The sequence below is a fragment of the Rhagoletis zephyria genome, unplaced genomic scaffold, assembly GCF_001687245.7.
Source record: "Rhagoletis zephyria isolate East Lansing unplaced genomic scaffold, Rhagoletis_zephyria_1.1 Rzeph_scaffold_00658, whole genome shotgun sequence".
Taxonomy (NCBI): domain Eukaryota; kingdom Metazoa; phylum Arthropoda; class Insecta; order Diptera; family Tephritidae; genus Rhagoletis; species Rhagoletis zephyria.
In genome coordinates, this window is record NW_016157742.1 from 56,581 (window position 1) to 75,575 (window position 18,995).

General features: G+C 36.2%; 1 protein-coding gene across 1 annotated transcript in view; it reads left to right on the plus strand.

Moving 5' to 3' along the window:
• Positions 1–18,789, plus strand: part of LOC108360940 (uncharacterized) — a 37,489-nt gene extending 18,700 nt beyond the window's left edge. The window contains exons 3-4 of the mRNA XM_017613421.1: positions 18,506–18,589; positions 18,653–18,789. Coding sequence (XP_017468910.1) covers positions 18,506–18,589; positions 18,653–18,789 — 221 coding nt within the window. The remainder of the gene's footprint in view (positions 1–18,505; positions 18,590–18,652) is intronic.
• The last annotated feature ends 206 nt before the right edge of the window (positions 18,790–18,995 follow it).

The window sequence follows — 18,995 nt, forward strand, 5'->3', positions numbered from 1 at the left end:
GAAGATGTTGCCAGCCGACAGCCGACAGTAGTACTTAGTATGTATCTAGCCCCTGTAGGGAAACCGCGGACTAGTGAATCAAATTTCTAGTTCCGTACTAGGTCTTCATCGCCAAAAAGGAACTAGTCTGATAGGAACTAGATCCCCACCAGTCAAAAATCGGCAAAAAGTGGTACTTTTAAAAAACTAATTTTTTCAGTTTTTTTTCACTAGAAATCTATATCTAAAGTGACGAATTTAGAAATGGTTCGGAACTATAGAAAAAGGGATGCAGAACGAACTAGATCTTATTTGTCGAATTTAGAACTAGCTCTGAACTATCGCATAAGGGATGCAGCGGGGGGCTTGTTTACTATACATAGATATGTGTTCGGCGGCTTTTTCGTTCAAATACGCTTCTATTCTGTGCTTCGCAGATGCTTTTTCATAGCTTGGTAATACAAAACTAAAATTTGTGTTAACATTTCAACACCTTGGGACAGTCTGGAATCTAAGAAATAACAGCGGGCACCTCTGCAAACTCAGCTACAGCTAAAGAGTATGTAAACGTACATTTCTTACAATCATTCAAACAAATTTAATTTCAAATTGAAAACACAATTCTTCCAAAATAACTTAAAATCCCAAGAACCAAAAGGATTGAAAAATCATGATACTTTTTTCTTTCGTCTGTCGATTTTAGAACTGGTTCGGAACTATAGAATTTAGGACTAGTTCAGAACTATCGAAAAAGGGATGCAGCGGTTGGCAATTGACACTTCCTAGGACGTCGCCATGTTAAATTCACCAGTTGCTTGCATGCAAAAGAGATTTATCACGAACCAGTACTGGGTCTAAATGTACTAGAAGCGCACCAGTTCAGAACTAGAGATTTTCCCCACAGGGGCTGTTGTTATTTTGGTTGCCACTGCGCATGTGCACACATGTTGCGTAAATGAGTGCCGATGGAAATGGAAATTTATGCGCAAGAACTTTTAATTAATTTGTGATTTTGCATTGCAGCGACGACTTAGCAGATAGTATTTTGTTGATTGGCTATTTGTTTGAATATGTGGGAGCGGTTTTTTTTTTTTAATTTGTGCTTTTTTTCGATATATATTTTCCGTTGGGTTGTAGTGTTTGTACATTTTCGTGGCTGCTTTTTGGCCTGAATACTAAATACATATCGATATTTCTTAATTGATCGCATTCAGCACATATTGTTAAACATCTACGTATTTATGCAAATAATCAGCTGCCGCGTACAGACGGCTATAGTTTGCCTAAAACTATGATTTACATAAGCTGCTGGGTTTTTCAAACATTTGCTTATTCAAGTTAACGCGCAGCAGCTCCGAAATTTTCTCGGAGCCTAATATTTATATTTAAGTTTTGCACCAGCGATGGGCAGAGAGAGCTTTTACTCTGCACGCGACTATAAAAACTGTATGGGAAGCCTGAAAGAGCTTTGCCCGCGGGCAAGGCGGTGCCCATCACCGTTTTACATACATACAGCAGTGATGCTCAGAGAGCTTTTACTCTGTGCGCGTCCACATAAAATCCACAGAGAGCTTTGAAGAGTTCCGCCCTCGGGCCCGGTTTTGAGCATTACTGAAATACGTATGTACAGCGACGGCGCTCCAGAATATGTTAGCTTGCTATCATCGTCACACCAAAACATGCTCTAATGTAGAAGATTTTTAAAGGTTTCTTTAAACTTTTTGAGAACGGGCTTAGAGAAAAGCTCGCTGCGATTCTCACTGATATATACGGTTAAAGTGCACTGTCTTGCTTTTTTGCAGCTTTCTTTTAAGCTTTCTCTGTCTACCAGTAGACCAGTAACCAGTAGCGATCAGACTGAGCTTTTACTATGCATGCATCAGTGATGGGCAGAAAGAGCTTTTACTCTGCACACGCCTATACAGAATGTATAGAAAGCTTAAAATAGCAGTGCCCATCACCAGTATAGAGGATTGCAGAGTAAAAGCTTTTTTTTTTCAAAAATGCAGATTCCAAGATTTGTGGCCATTTTATAAAGAAATGGGGTGTAGTCTACGAATGCTACTAGAAAGGTAGAGGGAGTTGGCTGAAAGCCTACTTTGGACAGGAAGGCAGCCGTAGGAAAGAAGCCAGGCAAGGATCGAGATGTTGGGTTCGGGTTGAACGGAAAATATGAGTCAAGATCGTTGGCTGCGGCAATAGGAGGTCCTAGGACTTTCCCAAGCGCGCAATCAACGCCCTTGTTGAACGTTGGCCAGCAGCGCAGCTGGGAGTAATTCCTCGGTCATGGCTTCCGGTACGGGGTTCCTCTCCTGATAGATTCCTACGTTCTATGTGATTGTTAGAGGTTCTTAAGGTACGTTTTTTTTGTCTCTATGAAATCTGGAAAGGTTATCCAATTTTCGTGACCCTTCATAATAATTTTGCACTATGGTGTCTACAGAAGATTTTTGCCTTCACCTTTCTGCAATAATTGGATGAAAATGACCAAACTTTCATGAAAAAATTTATTTAATAGTAATTTTAAATAAGCTGCGGCGTTATCTATTCGTTAAAAGCATTATCAGCTATGGTCAAAAAATAAAAGACCTTTTTATTTTATTTTCTAGAAGGCAACATAGTTTTTCCATACACCCACAGTGTTTCTGGGTAATTTTGACCCAGATTATTATTTAGTATTTTAGGGAAACTTTGAACTGGTAAACACACACCCCTGCCGATAAATAAAATATTAACCGAATTCATACTGAAATATCGTTATTTTTTCCTTAAAAGTGCCTAATTTCTATTATTGAGTCAAAATGACTGAGTCACAGACAGGCATATTGTATGATAAAAAAAAGTATTTATATAAAATATATACATAGGTGACTTATGAAAGCAACAAATGATCTAACTAAAGTCAGCTAATCAAATTTTCCACTTGCATTTACCCGTACGCTCAACAACATGACATTCCACTTTGCGCTAACAACCCCGCAAAGGCGAAGTCAAAAAATCAAATCTACTTCTAAGTGCACAGCGCAACCGGGCTGAAAAAAGAGCAAACAAAAAAGCGTCACATCAACAGATTGGCAACAGAGAAATAAAATATGCAAATATGCGACATTTGGCAGCATTTATGCATTAATTACATAACAACCAGCTGACAATAAAGCACGATGAGCAACCCTAGAGAGATACAAGCTTAGTGTCATGGGTAAAGGGGGTGTTAATGAAAACGTGAAAGACAGATGGAGTAGTTATGCACGTACTGATGCCACTAATGGGGGTGAATGAAGGTGGCCCAAAGTGGCTAAGTAAGCATTTCAACACTTTGTTGTTGTTGTAGCTGTTGCTTATGAGTGCTATACTAAAGCTGCGTGCGCTTGAAGGGTGTAAAAAATCAATCTACAAATCATATTTGGCATACAAATAACATACATACACATTCAAAGAATACAACAGCAGCAGCAGAAGTTGCAGAAGCAGCTGCCACCGCACCATATAGCACCAGAATATTAGCAAGCTTAATACCCTAAAAGTATGCAACATAATGCTGAAAGCACCGCGCACAAGCGAAAAAAACAATAACAAGCGGCAGTTATTCCCAAAATCCCCGAAGCGGATTAGAGCGAGTACTAAGCAGAGACTTGAAGAATTTCGGCTTGTTATGGCAAATATGTACCTACTCATATTCATTGGTGTTGTTTTTGTTGCTGTTACATACTGCTATAGCTGATGTATTTCTTTTGTCTGTGCGTGTTTGAGTCGTAATTGACGTCAATTTAGTTTTCGCACCGTGCATACCAAAATTAAACGTACAACGCATACACGAGCGCACTTAGAGTAGATATTGGCCTGAGTGAAAACCTAGCCACAAACATATATGTATGTATGTGTATCTATGTATGTCTGTGAGTATTAAGCGTTGTAGGCACGCAATTTTTTCCTTAAAAATGATATACACACATACATGCAAAACGTTGCTGCGCGCAGGCTCCCTAAGCGGCCAAATTGCGTGCTGCTGCTACTCTGAAATGGAAATGGAGCGACAGACTAAAAGGAAGGATATTGAAAATTATGATGGCACAGGATATAGCAACTTAACGCAAGCAAACATTCGCACAAATAAAACACACTTATACATTAGGGCGGGTCAATTTTGTTTGCGCGTATAGCATTTGAGGTTTCTAAATGTAATTCTAAGCAAATTTTCCGAAGCAACCATGGGTATAAAATCAATTTGAAGTTTGCCATATTGCGAAAATAGGTTTTCAAGAAAATCTGAAAATTTTCAATGTTGCGCCCTCTGGTGGAAGTTAAAAAAAGAAGGTAAGTGCAGAAATGGATTCCTCTTACTTAAAACCATGTTCCTATACAAAATTTAAGCCCTTCTTTACGACACTACAGCAAAATGCGAAGAAACTTATCGCGATTCGGCAAACTCCAAATTGATTTTAGACCCGTGGTTTCTTCGGCAAATTTTCTTAGAACTACACGTAGAATTCGTATGTATATGCTTTACGCGCATAGTCGGAAAAATCTCCCATATAAATTGACCTGCCCTAATATACGTACATATATGCATGTACATATGCAATTTAGGCAGTAATAAAGCAAATGAAAGAAAGATAGTCGCATAAAAGGAATTGGCATTTAGGCAGGCAGGCCAATAATCAGGATATATGTGCACACGAGCGCCGCCATTAAGCAGGAGGCAAGCAAGGCAAGAAAGCCAGCAAAGCCGACAAAGGCAAGAAAGGCCGTTGTACGGAGTATGTAGGCAGGACAAGAGGGTGGATGGCGCCTGGCACGAAATAAGTCATCGCTGGTGGGTGTCTAATGTTTGGCGAATATGATTATTGAATACCGCAGCAGCAGAGTGATGGCAGCCAGTGCAGAGTGGTAAGTGGGGTAAGTAACCAACCAAAGCTATTCAAGCACTTCAATTTCAGTAAATCCTTGAGCCTTTCTGTTCCCTGCTGTTGTTTGCAACTGGTAGGTCCGCTTGAATAGGTGGCATCATATTTCATTTATTAGCTGGAGAGTTGGGAAAATATTCGCAAAATATGTATGAAGAAATGCGTAAGAGAAAATAATCACCCACCCTGCACCCCTCTTGGCATTAAGTGCGCGCGCAATTGGCTTGAACTTGTGTGAAAAAAGAAAATGCTAGAAGCAAAAATTCGTTGCTTGGCTGTAGCTCAAACTTTTTGCGAGCGACGAATATGTACATATGTACGCCAATATCCTATTTTTTCCTTTTTGAGCATGCTCATTGTTGTTGCCTGACAAATTTTATTATTTTTTTTTCGTTCTAAATTGCTGCCGTTGTTATTATTATAATGCAAGGCATATGTCCCAAATGGGAATTTTCACAGTCTTTTCTTGTTTTCTTTGTTTTCTTTACTGAGCGGCATACATAGTAAATAGCAGCCTCTCTACTAGAAAAGAAGATTTATGCCGAAGCAATAATGCAAAAGTATGCACATATGAGGCACGACGAGTACGGGATGCTCGGCTGGGTGTTTAACTAGTGGGTGGAGAAGTCGCTGCAATAGATTGAAAAGTTGTGCCAAGTAGCAAAGTTATTTGTGTAGAGCATGCCAATGGTTATGGATTTTCTTCAACGAAGACATCTTTGGCATGCAAGGTGGGGTTCTGGGAAAGGAACATTTTAAAAAAAAAAACAAAAAAAAACATTTTGCAACCTTTTTCAATTTTACCTAATGCTTTTACTTACTTACATAAACATGAATTTTTCTGCATTGGGCTAAGGGGCTTTGTGCTGCGTTGCGCTGAGCTTTTGTACGACTAATAATAATGAAAATAATATCAAATAACTTTGCCGACAGGAGCGACATTGGCATGAATTTATAAGTAACTTTGCATACACGCTTTTGCATTTAGATTTTTAAATATGAATATGGTAATGGAATTGCAAACAAAAGATATAAAAAATGGGGGTGGCCTAAAGGTTTCTGCTGTTATTCTGTCAGTAGAGCAAATATGAATAAACAGAATGAGACTATATAAAATAGTTTAAAACAAAAAATGTAGAATAAAAAAGTTTAAAGAAATTTCCAGGAAGGAAGTTTAGGAGCTTTATATATGAAATTAATTTGAACGGAAACCTTGAATTTTTGTAAGCTAAGAAGTGTTTCCGCCTTAAACACTATATTTATTGTCTAAAATTTGATTGAAAATATGCCCATAAAAAGTTCAGTCTAAAATAAATAAATTGAGTCGAGTAGTTTAGTTTATCTAACAAGCAGAATTTCCCAACATTTTTTTTTGCATTTATTTTAAAAGAAAATCGTCCGCAGAAAATTTCTTTTACCAAGTTTTTGTGCATTGAACTCTTTGGTTGAAAGATATCCTACTTCTCTTCTATTTCTTCTCAGAAATAAACGTAGAGGCGTTGCATACCGTTTCATCCAAAATTTAATTTTTCAGTTACGCACTTTTAAAGCAATCTTTGTAATTCTCTGCATTTAATTTCCGTATGTCGTTTGGCACCTGCGACTGATTAAAAACAAAAAAAGTTTTCGAAAATACGCTAAATTAAATATGCGACCCGACCACCAGTAAAGTCTTACCCGCCAAGCCAAGTTAAAGAAAAATAAAAAAAATTATTAAAAAACCAACTGCTACGAAAACACCAGCGAAAAAACGCTAAAGGCCGTAAGCACATGCCTCATTTTTGTTTAATTACTTTTCTTATGCGACAACGTGCGTGGCAGTACTCGCCCTCGCGCAGTTCGGTAGCTTTGGTGTGGCGGCAAGTTTATTAAAATGTTAAGTGCTCCCGTTCTGCTCTCCTTTTCGTGGGAGCCGCGCGGAGCAAAGTCAAACTAAGCCCATTTTCTGCTACGCGACATCATTGCTGCGCAGTAGACAAAGTGGTTTTGAAAGCTAAAGGATGCGCAGGCAACAACACCAACAACAATGTTGATAAACAGAAGCAAAGTGTGCCATCACGAAACTTTGCGTTAAGTATGTAAAATTGTAATTAACGTTGCTTTTAATGGCCGCCAAAAAACACACACATTTGGAATGGNTTACCAAAGTGGTTTTGAAAGCTAAAGGATGCGCAGGCAACAACACCAACAACAATGTTGATAAACAGAAGCAAAGTGTGCCATCACGAAACTTTGCGTTAAGTATGTAAAATTGTAATTAACGTTGCTTTTAATGGCCGCCAAAAAACACACACATTTGGAATGGTAAATTGGTAAGTAGGATATGAAAGGGTGAATAAAAATTTGCTGCATGACTTAAATTTTTTTATAAGAACGTTTAAAGCGATTGGTTTATTTAAAAATTGTATGCTCATATGAGAGACATTTTTAAATTTTCCAATATTAAGTGTGGTTATCGAAATTTTTAACGATATATTTAACAATATTTTGATTATCGGAGGTGTTATCGAAAAAACAGTTAATTATCACTTAGTTTCTTATAATAAATCGATACTTTATTGATATCTTCATCGATTAATTTATGAAATTTTATTATAACATTGCCGATATATTTCAAAATAATTATCGATACAGATATAGAATTCTATTTAACAACATTATCATTGTATACAATGACGGGTAATTCTATCAATATATAAATTTATACGTTTATCGAAATAATGATCGATTACTTTTTTATATAAAATCGATAAGTCGCTGATATAGCTTTTTTACTTATCGATATATTTGTCATGACTTTTATTTATATATTTTCTACAACATTTTCAAAATATTTCTTTATAATTATCGATATGTCTTATTATATCTGTAAGACCTTCGAAAGCGATAAAAACAATTATCATGAGAGAAGGAACTAGCTCTCATCTTCACTATCCAATTAGTAGTGAGAATGAGTATTTACTTTACGATAAGGATGAGGGTGAGTCCTTATTCAGGTGATAGAGACAAGCCTTTAGACTGTCAAATTATTTCAGGGTATTCTAGGCCGAATATATACAATTGACATGGCGGCGAAGCTGGTAATCATGCACGTCTTAGCTCCACAGTAGTGAGCAGTCACGCAACTATCTGTAGTGACTAACCTGCTATGCCTTCTAGAATATCGAAGATCCCTACAATCTCTTCCTCAGTAAAAAAGTTAAGAATTTGCTAAGACTGTCAAAACCGAACGTTCGGCTGCTCACCAGGATACTAATGCAACACTGACCATTAGCCAAATGGGGTTCGGAGCGCCGCCAAACGATGTGACAAAGAGCTAAAATTCATCCAGCACTTCCAAAACGAGCACCTGGAGAAAGCATCCCAAGTTCCTGGGAATCCATTCTTCGAACACTAAGGATAACTCCATAAGAAATTCAACTAGGATTTGTCAGAAGAGCAGTATCTTTTAAAGACATTCATATAGATATAAATCTATGGAAATCCTTTCCACGTCATTACAATCGGCCTGTGCGGCGTTCAAGTGTATCTACTTTTTAAGCTCACTTCTAGGAATAATCTCAATACAAATCTGTCAATTTCTGCAAGGAAAAATACAGTCTCAAACCTTTGTCAAACTATTTCCATGAAAAAGCCTTTCTCTGAACGTCATACCCCGTTCAGAGTCGGCCTAAAACAGTAAGGTCGTACATTTGTGTGACAACATCAAACCGCACACCACAAATCGTAGTTGGAGTTCGGTGAAACACTCACCACATATGTATGTATGAGTGTGGATGCCAGAAGCTTCGACGTTTGTATTAATATTGTATCTTTTTTGTTAGGTAAATCGTTTTATTTTGTATTCAATTTAATTTCTGCAAGTGAAATATTATTTCCGACAATGTATTAACTTTTCTTAACTAAAGCAGGTAAACTGCGTGTTCATCTACCACAAACAAATGCCAGTCACGTATTTGGCAAGTGAATCTTTACCGCAGAAAAAATGAAATTAAATCACTTACGAGTTGTTATTCAAATGACATCTAACCGACCAGCAAGGGAGAAAGAGTTGTGTCACAGCAGCACAGTTGTATTGCAAGGGTATTAAATGCCTTAAAAAAGTTGCGCAATTAACAAAACGTGGGAGTGGAAAAGGTGTTTCAGTTGCAAAAAAGTTACTTAAATTTCCTTTGGCGGCATTAAATAATAAGCCGCTAGTATTAAAAGTTCACAAACTTTATTAATTATAAATAAAAAACGATGTAAAATACGAGCCCTAAGGATTTGCCGGGATCACAAAAATTATTGCTATGATGTGCTTTCTTTTAAAAAATTCAAATTATTACTCAAATAACTATGCTGTTTTTCGTAAATAGGGGGAAAGGTTAATATAAAATGCAATATTTAAATATTAAAGAAAACGTATGCAAATTTCATGCAAACTCTTTGTCATTTCTGTTTAGTTAAAAAAAAAAAAAAATACGATACCTAAATTTCTTGAAACTTTCATAGCACAAAAAGGTAGAAATTTGTATAGATATTTAAAATACTACATTTATGCGTTTGTTATTATTTTTATTTTTGCCTCGAAACCCAAAGCTTTAAGGAGGCTGCAAGGTTGCATTGAACACACAATTTCAAGCTCAAAATGGCAAACAACGCAAAGTGCTGCCAAAAATTGTGTAGTGCTCCTTCCGCAAATATCTTTCATTCATACATACATAAGTAATTTTCAAGCAATTTTCTTGCAGTCAACCAGCACGTGCGCCATTAAATATGCAATAAATTATATCGGCGTATTTTTATACGCCTCAGCGAAGAAACAACCTTCGACTGCTACCCGAAAATGCAGCCATGCTAGAATATAGTTTTGATAATACACATAAATGCACATACATACATACATATGTATGGCTAAAAACAAGCAAAATGTGAGTGAGTAGATCCACCCAATAAGCTGCAGCAAATTATGGAAAATCCTTACAATACAAGAAAAAATGATAAAACGAACATAGTACATACAAACATACATGCGTATGTACATCTTTAGTGGGCCACGACAATTTGCGAGTGGAGCCAACAGCAGCATGAAAAGCGCAAAAGCAAATTGAGCCAATGTCCGTCCGTGCGTATATTCCATTTCAAACAACCATTGAACGAAATGCCAGTCAAAAGATTGTATTGTGCGAAGGGCAGAAAAATGAAATAAAACATACTCGTAGAAATAGATATGTGAATGGAAAATATAAAATAAAAAGAAAAAGAAAGCCATACATAAGAATATACACATATATGAGCATTAGGATGCTTCACTTTACACAAAAAAAAAAAAATCGGTAGTGCTTTGCCATCGGATATATAAGAGTTGTTATGTTTTAGGACTTCTGCCAAAATGTTTGAAATTACATCAAAGAATCGAGTTTTTTATAAATAAACTGCGTTTCTAAAAATATTTGTCTTTGAAAGATTAAATCGGATGGTAGAAGAGTTTAAGCTTACAAGAACTGCATAAAAATTTTTAAAAATTGATTGTGTCAACGAAAGCAAAGCAATGCGCTTTTTGAAGGTACTTTCAAAACGGTCTACACAGAGAAAAATATGACGCGTAAAAAAGAAGATTGTCTTTATGAAATGTTTCTGGGCTAAGGGGTAAAACAGATGAAAAAACGAGAAAATTCCATAGAGATTTGTTCTTAATTTTATGAGTGAATTCTTCTTGATTTTATTTGTAATAAAATAGTCAATGAATTGAAGATTGTATTTTTTCCATGTCTTTTCAATAGGGTGCGAGTACGACTGCCGACTTTTTGGTCGTGGGTTCAAATCCTGTGGAACGGACCTTGTTTCTTATTTTTTTATTTTTATCTTTCTTATAATTTATTTTTATTTTACATACATATATCTATATTGATTTTATTTTTATTTTTTTTGTCAATTTTGTGTTTACGCGCTTTAGCTGCTACTGGAAATGTTTAACACTCCTATGTGATAGTGTTTCATGAATACTACTTCTTAATTGTATATGATGTATTCTTGAACTTATTGAAAAGTCTTCTTCTTACTTTCATGCAATGTCTTCTTGAATTTATTTTAAATTCATATTAATCATTAGAATACTGTCGGTAAGGCGACCACCATAGTCGAGTAGATAGAGCTGTAAACCGCCATTCAGAAGGTCGTAGTTTCGAGGACAAGTCGTCATGGACTTTTTTCTAGTTTTTCTTTAAGCATTGAATTGGGCAACCTTATATAAACCAAACGATTTATATTTGGCTTTCTGGTGATGCATCCTAATGTGTCTACATACATATATGTATAAATGCACATATTAGCGGCATAAGTTCCGGCAAACAGCAAATATTCAGAAAGCTTCCGCAAACTAAAAAGTTTCTAGAGCATCTCATATCTGCCCGTATGTAGTTATGTATGTGCGTTTAGTTGTAAGTGCTTTAGCAGACAGTATGTATGTAAGTCCCCCCTGAAATTGTACTGCTAGTAAAATAGAAAAATAAAAGCTTATATAATGATGTCCTGTCCAGAGGATATCACGCACAATGCACAACACACAAGCGTAAAAAATACCAAATAGGCAGCTTTGAAATACCAAAGACGGATTTAAGTGCAAGTGATTTATTGATTCGCTTTTTTTGGGGCTTTCCCAAGTGCCAGCATACGACAAAGAGCAAATCTGAGGGGCTCATCTTCGATAACAACACAAACACACACATATACCTACTTAGTTGAACTCCCTGCCCATCATTGTCCAGCTAAGAAATTAGCTAATGTAGACATATGAGGGATCTACTAAAGCTGTAGTGGCATTTGTGTTATCCTGGTAGCCTCCACATCAGCTTTGGGGATGTTGGGCACAGCTTTTGGGGTGAATAAAGGTTTTTTTAGTGGGGCGGAGGGGGCATGTTTGCTATGGGTGTGGTTTTGCCTGTACAAACAGAAATAAAAAATATCTAAACACTAGCCATCTAGTTTGTAATGAAATGGTCTGACCATTTTGTTGCTGATGAGATTTTAGCTTTTTTTTATTATTTACGCGGCTTATCTTCTATGTGTGCCATGTTGGTACAGGTTTTGGGCGCCATTTTGTGAAATTTTTTGGATTAAATTTCTTACTTATGGTCAGAGACGACCAGAGAGAGCTTTTACTTAGCAAAAGCAATTGGAGTTCGCTGAGCAATAGGAAAGCACGAAAGCTTTCACTTTTCTCAAATTGTGATTGTAGTGGAACTTTGAGAATTCTATTTAGATACGTTCGAAAACTTTCGCTGCAAAGGAATCCAAAATATTTATGCCACTTTTCTTTCTGATGGAAATGCAAAGCTTTTAGCTTTAGAGCTTTTTACGAAATTCCAATAAATATTGATGCCACTTTTCTTTTTGATGGAAATGCAAAGCTTTTAGCTTTAGAGCTTTTTACGAAATTCTTCTTTTCGATAAAAGATAACTACTATTACATAACATAGATATTAATTGAATTTAAATATTGAGTCTTCCGATCACGAGTTTTCATTCAAACAAGCTCGCTTGGTATTAAGTGTTTCTAACCACATACATGCATACATATGTATATGGCCAACTGTGGATTTTCAGTAAAGAAATGGAAATTTGACGGCTTTAACCCTCCGTTAAATCCTACTGTGAAAATCTACATACATACATTTCACGAACGAAAGCTCAAAAAGTGTGAAACATTTCTTCGGCTTGAAAATTTTTTCTTCATAAAAGTTTAGAAAGAAAATTCATGAAAAAGAAACATTTTTATTTTATTTTTTTTTGAAGAAGAAGAGGCAAAAAATCTACAATTAACACTCGATTCCAAACAAATATATTATTAATGGCCTCCCAACCTTCTACGGTCTTCTGCGGTCTACTTACATAAAACTAATTGAAATCCACCACTATTTCTANGAAGAAGAAGAGGCAAAAAATCTACAATTAACACTCGATTCCAAACAAATATATTATTAATGGCCTCCCAACCTTCTACGGCCTTCTGCGGTCTACTTACATAAAACTAATTGAAATCCACCACTATTTCTATGCTCTTTTATTCCATTATTAAAGGGCAAAGAATTAATGCTTAACGACAAAACATACATACACAAGTAAAAGAGTTTAATATGCGTCCGCATTAAATATTAAAATTCCAGCAAATCCATCACAANAAAAACATACAAACACAAGTAAAAGAGTTTAATATGCGTCCGCATTAAATATTAAAATTCCAGCAAATCCATCACAATTGCTTTCAGACCACACAAAGCCAACAAACAGCACCAACTATCGACGAAATTCAATTACGAAAACACACAATCTAACACACATACGCTTATTTACTTAAGTATTAAACTTGATATTTAACTCCCCCTTGAGAATTCGAGTATAAAAATATGTATATACAAAATCAATAAGTGACCACAACTTTACTTGGCAAAAGGGTTAAAGGCAATTGCTGTATATTTACGTGCACTCGGCGTAAAAGATTAAATTACATTTTACAAGTGGTCAATATGCCGGTCAAATGCGTTAAGCGCTTTTAAGCGATCAAAGTAGATAGAAATTCAGCTATATAAAAATACATACATATTTGTTGCAGAATGCCATTTGAAGGGAAATAAAAGCAATTCCCCCCATAGGCCTGACATATGATGCGGTCAAATGGCAATGGTTTTTCCTTTTTCTAAAATAACATTTGCGCTCATTAGCTACATGAAGGTTAAGACCTTTGATGAGAGCGACTGGACGGTGTGGGATTAATGAAGTAACCATATTCGATGGCTTGGAGTGCAATGTCAATTGGAAATGCAACGAGGCTAGTAAAAAGGATTGAAGGTAGTGCGAGCTAGCGCTGGCAAAACTTTTAAAGAAGCTTTTACGCGCAAAAGCAAAATCGAACTGGAGCTGGCACCTGCACATTTCACAAAAGTCCTTAAAAAGTTAGGAACGGTCAGTTAAAGTAAGGAAAAAAGCTAAAATTTGTTGACGCTAAATAAATGCCACTCTATATACTTATGTAAATAAACAAAGTCGAGTTTTTATTGCCCATTTTAATTAATAATTAATTTTTGAAGCTTTAAAGCCCCAGTTTTGTTTCTTTAGAACTTTTCAAAAATCAACATTTTTTACGTGTGGATGTGCTACCGGGGCTTCTTCAGACTATTCGTTTATTTCTAACTATGCGAACGCACATTTCGTTTGATATCTGATAGCCTACTTTTCTGTTTAAAGCTTACGGCCGGATTTCGAAAATTGCCGGAAGAAAATTGTGCACAGCTCAGCTGGGCTAAAATCAATTACAACCGCATTAGGGGTCAGCAAATTCTAAACAAGTCATGGAGAATGTGTGGAATTTGCAAATTTTTTTCTATTTATTCCTCCGCTAAAAACGACCAAATCCAAGGAGCGTAATTAATTGCTAATACAGTTGCAATTGAACTACCCCTAACTCATTAAATTTCCAGCAATTACCACATTAATTCGCAGCTTAAAGGCGAAAAACAGCTTTTGAACTCAAGCCGCGCGATGAATGTGTAAACTGATAAGGCTTCTTCGCCTGCGTTTAGGACTAATGCAACTTAAGTGTGAGCATTCATTTAGCGAGTGTTTGCGGAATTTCAAAAAAAAAGTGCTATTAATACTGTTGGGCATACGCTGCAACCTGCCCGTGTGGCTTCAGTGGGTGAAGAAAGTAAAGCCAACAAAACAAGTAGGAAATGTTTTGTGAAAAAAACAAGGATGAGTAAATTTTTTTCTCAGCTATTTGGAACGTACGTTAAAAGCTCGCTCGGTCGCATGCGCGTTGGAGGAGGTGTTTAGTTATCGCCTTTGCTTGGGCTATGCCCTACTATAATTTTAAGCTCTTAAGCCGATTTTAAGCTTATGAGGTAAGGTATTTTGCGCTTGTTTGCCTTAACTTTGTTGCTGTGCCTTTTCTGGTACCCAATTACGATGTGCAATTATAGAGCGGAATGTGCCAACGTTGACACATTTGAGCTGGGGCTATTCAAACGCGGTGAAGAGTAATTAAAGTAACGGTAAAGAGCAGCATGAGCTTTTAAAGGAACATAAGTTTAACAGCAGCAAAATATGGGTTGTAGTGAAATTCATTGTGGTCATTTGAGTAAGTAGAGTTATTACAAAGAATTAATTAAATTCGTTGGAGAATTTTTATCAGAAGATGAAACAAAAAATTAGCCTTCCATTTGCTGAAAGCCAACCGAGCGACTTAAAAACCCTTACCTCTTTTTCAATATATGTACATACATATATACATACATAATCTTTGTTTCTTTCTGTACGCTTTCAGCAAGTCCCCAAACTATCCGCGGAAGAATGCACTAATCCGAAATTAAACCCAACCAAAATGACAAAAATGTAAACAAATGGAATGAATTAACAAACCCGTCGAAAATCAAATTTTTAAGCCTGATTTGGGCCAAGGAATTTTTGGTTGCACAGCTACCACTCAAGTGCCATCCATACTCAACTCAATGTGCCGTAGATACCAAAAAAAAAGAAAAAATAATAATTTAATACCATAAATTTCTTTAGAATTTTGAAGTGTGCGCGCTCAACTGCCGCAAAGCGGTTCCCAGAGTGGCACAAAGAACAACACCAGCACCAAGCAGCAAAAGCAGAAGAGTTGCCCCAAAAACGGTCAATGAAGAAATCCAAAAATAAACGGCAGGCCGACATCGGCAGCAGGCAGCAACTGGTATTGATTTGACTCGAATGGACTTTATGTCGCTCGAATTTTTCATTTCTTCCTTTTTTTGGTCTTCTTTGCCGGTGTATCACTTTATAACTATTTAGTTATTTTCATTGCACTGGGCTGCGGTGCGTTGTGTTTTGTCAACCGTCTCGCCGCATCGCGTTGTGTTATAGAAATCCGATTTAATGGGTACGCGCAATCGAGCGGTATCGGCTGTGCGGCTTCTATTTGAAATTTTTGTTTAACAAAAAATTAAAAAAAAGACATACACACATACATACATACATATATTTGAAGCACCTACATATCTGTAGATGCTGTGGAATAATCAAATGTGTAAGAAATAAGTATTTTTTCCAATAAGTTGCACAGCACAGTTTCATTAAATCAGTTGATTAAGAAGCACAGACTGCCAAACCTAGGGATGAGGCAAGCGAACCAACCATACATATGTATGTACATATGTACGAAGAAAGGAAAAGACTATGTATAGTATATATGAAGGCATTTCAATTCTAAGAAGTTCTTTTATTATGTAGCCAAGAAGTGGCTATTTTCGAAAACAGAGGATTTGTTAAGAGCAGAATGCCTTCATATACATACATATGTACATATATACGTACTCATAAAGCACATGTATGAGTATAGAGCGATTCTGAGTTTCCATTTGACTTCGCATAATTTGTTAATTCGCATAACTTCAAAAAAACATTAAACAATTAGTCCAAATATTTACATATATTTATTCAAGTTTTACATAGGACTCGCAATATTAAGTTTAGAAACCGAGTTCGAAAGAAAAATCATGTCGACGGATAAGTGAAAGATCTACCTATCTCGGCAGCCGATTCAAAAACGCTCTATCTCAACATATTTTCAAAATATTTTCAGTCGAGATAGAGCATTTTGAACTAAATTCTGAGACAGGTTAGGTACTTCTTGAAAAGTTTTCTGAGATAGGGCGTTTTCGAACTGGCCGCCGAGATAAGTCGATCTTCAACTCAGCCGTCGATTTGTTATTAATTTTCGAGTGAAGAAGTTCATTGTACTTTTTAAATACAGTCGAAACCGGTTAATTGCAACACCATTTGTACGGCCGTTCAACTTCAGTTAACCGAGTTTTTCAATTAGCAGAACTTTGGTTAAGTACAACAGTAGTCAATTAAGCGACCCTTTGTTAAACCGCCAAATTTTAGCTATCCGAATTTTATTCACTCTCTTTCACAATTCGGTCAAGGTCAGCTTGCTCAACAAATTCTATGATAACAGTTGATCACTTATTTGCGTGTACAGGGTTGTTATAATTTCGATGACACTTTCAGGGCCGTTTTATTTTAGGAAGTAGAGTTGAATAATCAATTTCATTTAAACGGACATAAATGTTGTTTCATTAAACGGATTTTTTTGCATTTATCAAACCGATGGAATATGTGTGAAAAGACTAAAAGAAAATTGGGGCTAGAGTTTCCATGCAAATTAAGCAGAGTTTTCAGTTAACTGCTTTCGACATAAAACGAGTTTAGCTAAAATCGTATAATAGAGGTCTATATACATTTGTGGAAGTGACTAATTTTCATCGCTTGCCTGCCTCACTGACACGAGATAGAAGAATATCCTGCGGTTTACTTTTTTCATCAGATTTTATATGAATTGCTTGTTTACTACAGACTTTGGTAGTAAATTTTATTTGCTTGTAAGCGTTGTTCTTTCGTATACCTCACCATGCTAAAAATTATTGTTGAAAACCCCTATACATAAATTTTTCGATACATTTAGCGATATCAAAACCGATAGTTTTATCGATAACTTTGTAGATTTTGGTGGTTTTCAGTGTACATTTCGACATATGAGCCGATGTAATTATCGATACTCATACTCGTATCTATATCAATAGATTTAGCGATACCAAAACCGATATTTTTATCGATTTTCAGGGCCATATTTTTTTACCTATTTAATATATTTAATCCTATTCATATCGATGTCAGTGTCACTCGTTAACCTATGATTTCTTAAAAGTTATTTTGGAATAGGGAACTATAACCATTTTTCTCCGTATGGACAGCGAACCGTTCTAATATAAATATGTTTATTCGACCGTACCACCTTACAAGCAAGCAAAAAAAGTTCGACGCACATTTTTGAGTCTAAACTATTTTGTATTCGCCACTACATTTTTCGGAGACACCTACATTCGGCAATAAAATTATTTTTCTGAATAGTTCTACTAAAACAATCAAAAACTCTCTCAAAAAGCTCTCTTTGGAGAGCTCTAATGTATTAACATTAGGGTGATACCTACCTACGTTAGGGTGATAAGAACCCAGATTTGGTGGGTAAGTAATAGAACGGGGTACTCGAGTTCAATGAACTTAAAAATAACACAGTATCTTCTCGAGCCAACAACTTCGATATGGAATAAAAAGAGTTAATTTCCTTTAGTTTAAGGATTTTTGGTGTGCTTTAAATTACTGGCATTAGGGCGGAACGTTAGGGTTAGGGTAACTGAGATCTGGTCGCTAATACTAGAACAGGGTATTTGAGGTCAATGAACCTTTTTTCCTCGATACACGGACATCGCTTTAAGATGCGACTTTAAATGCCGAAGATATTACGACAAATGTAAAAACGCAAAACGTTGTGAATATTAAAAAAGATTAACACTTGGTCCTTTGCTTGAGTCACTGTACTACACTTATGTACATATATATAAGTATGTATCTATATGAATGAACATGTTTGCGCACCGAGAACTTTTCACTAGAAACTGACAAATTTTGCGGTTGCATTAACTTGAAGACCAAAAACTCAAACTTGTCAAAAGCAAGATGATTTTGTCAGCCGCAGCAAAAGCAAGAAAGAAAACACACGAAAGATAATGTGATTCTCAAAAATGTTGATACAATTCTTCAAGGCAACGAATTCAACGCGTCACCAATAGAATCTGATGGGCTCTCGACAGTGCCGGAGTCGCATAACTCAAAACACATGTTCGATTGTTTGTTTGTAGATATGTATGCATACAAATGAAATTTATTTTGTATTCTTTTCCCCCTTACAGATTTTAAATGTGATACCCGAAAAATGACCGACATAATGTCTTTTTTGTGCTTTCCTGAGCATTCACCATCACAATCGAAGGACTTTAAAGACAAAAATCTACCAAAACATAGCACAGAGACAGAGAAGTTATTTTAAGGCTTAAAATCGAAGCAAACCCAAATAAAGAGACAATAAAAAAAAAATCAACGAAACTATGCTAACCACAAAGCAATATCATCACATTTTGACAAAGTAGGCTTGGGTGCACCTCAATGCGTGTAGCGTCCATCGTTCGAATTACTTGTCTGTCCCGCATGGCTTATGATTTTGATGTTGTTGATGTTTATGTCACTGATCGTGAA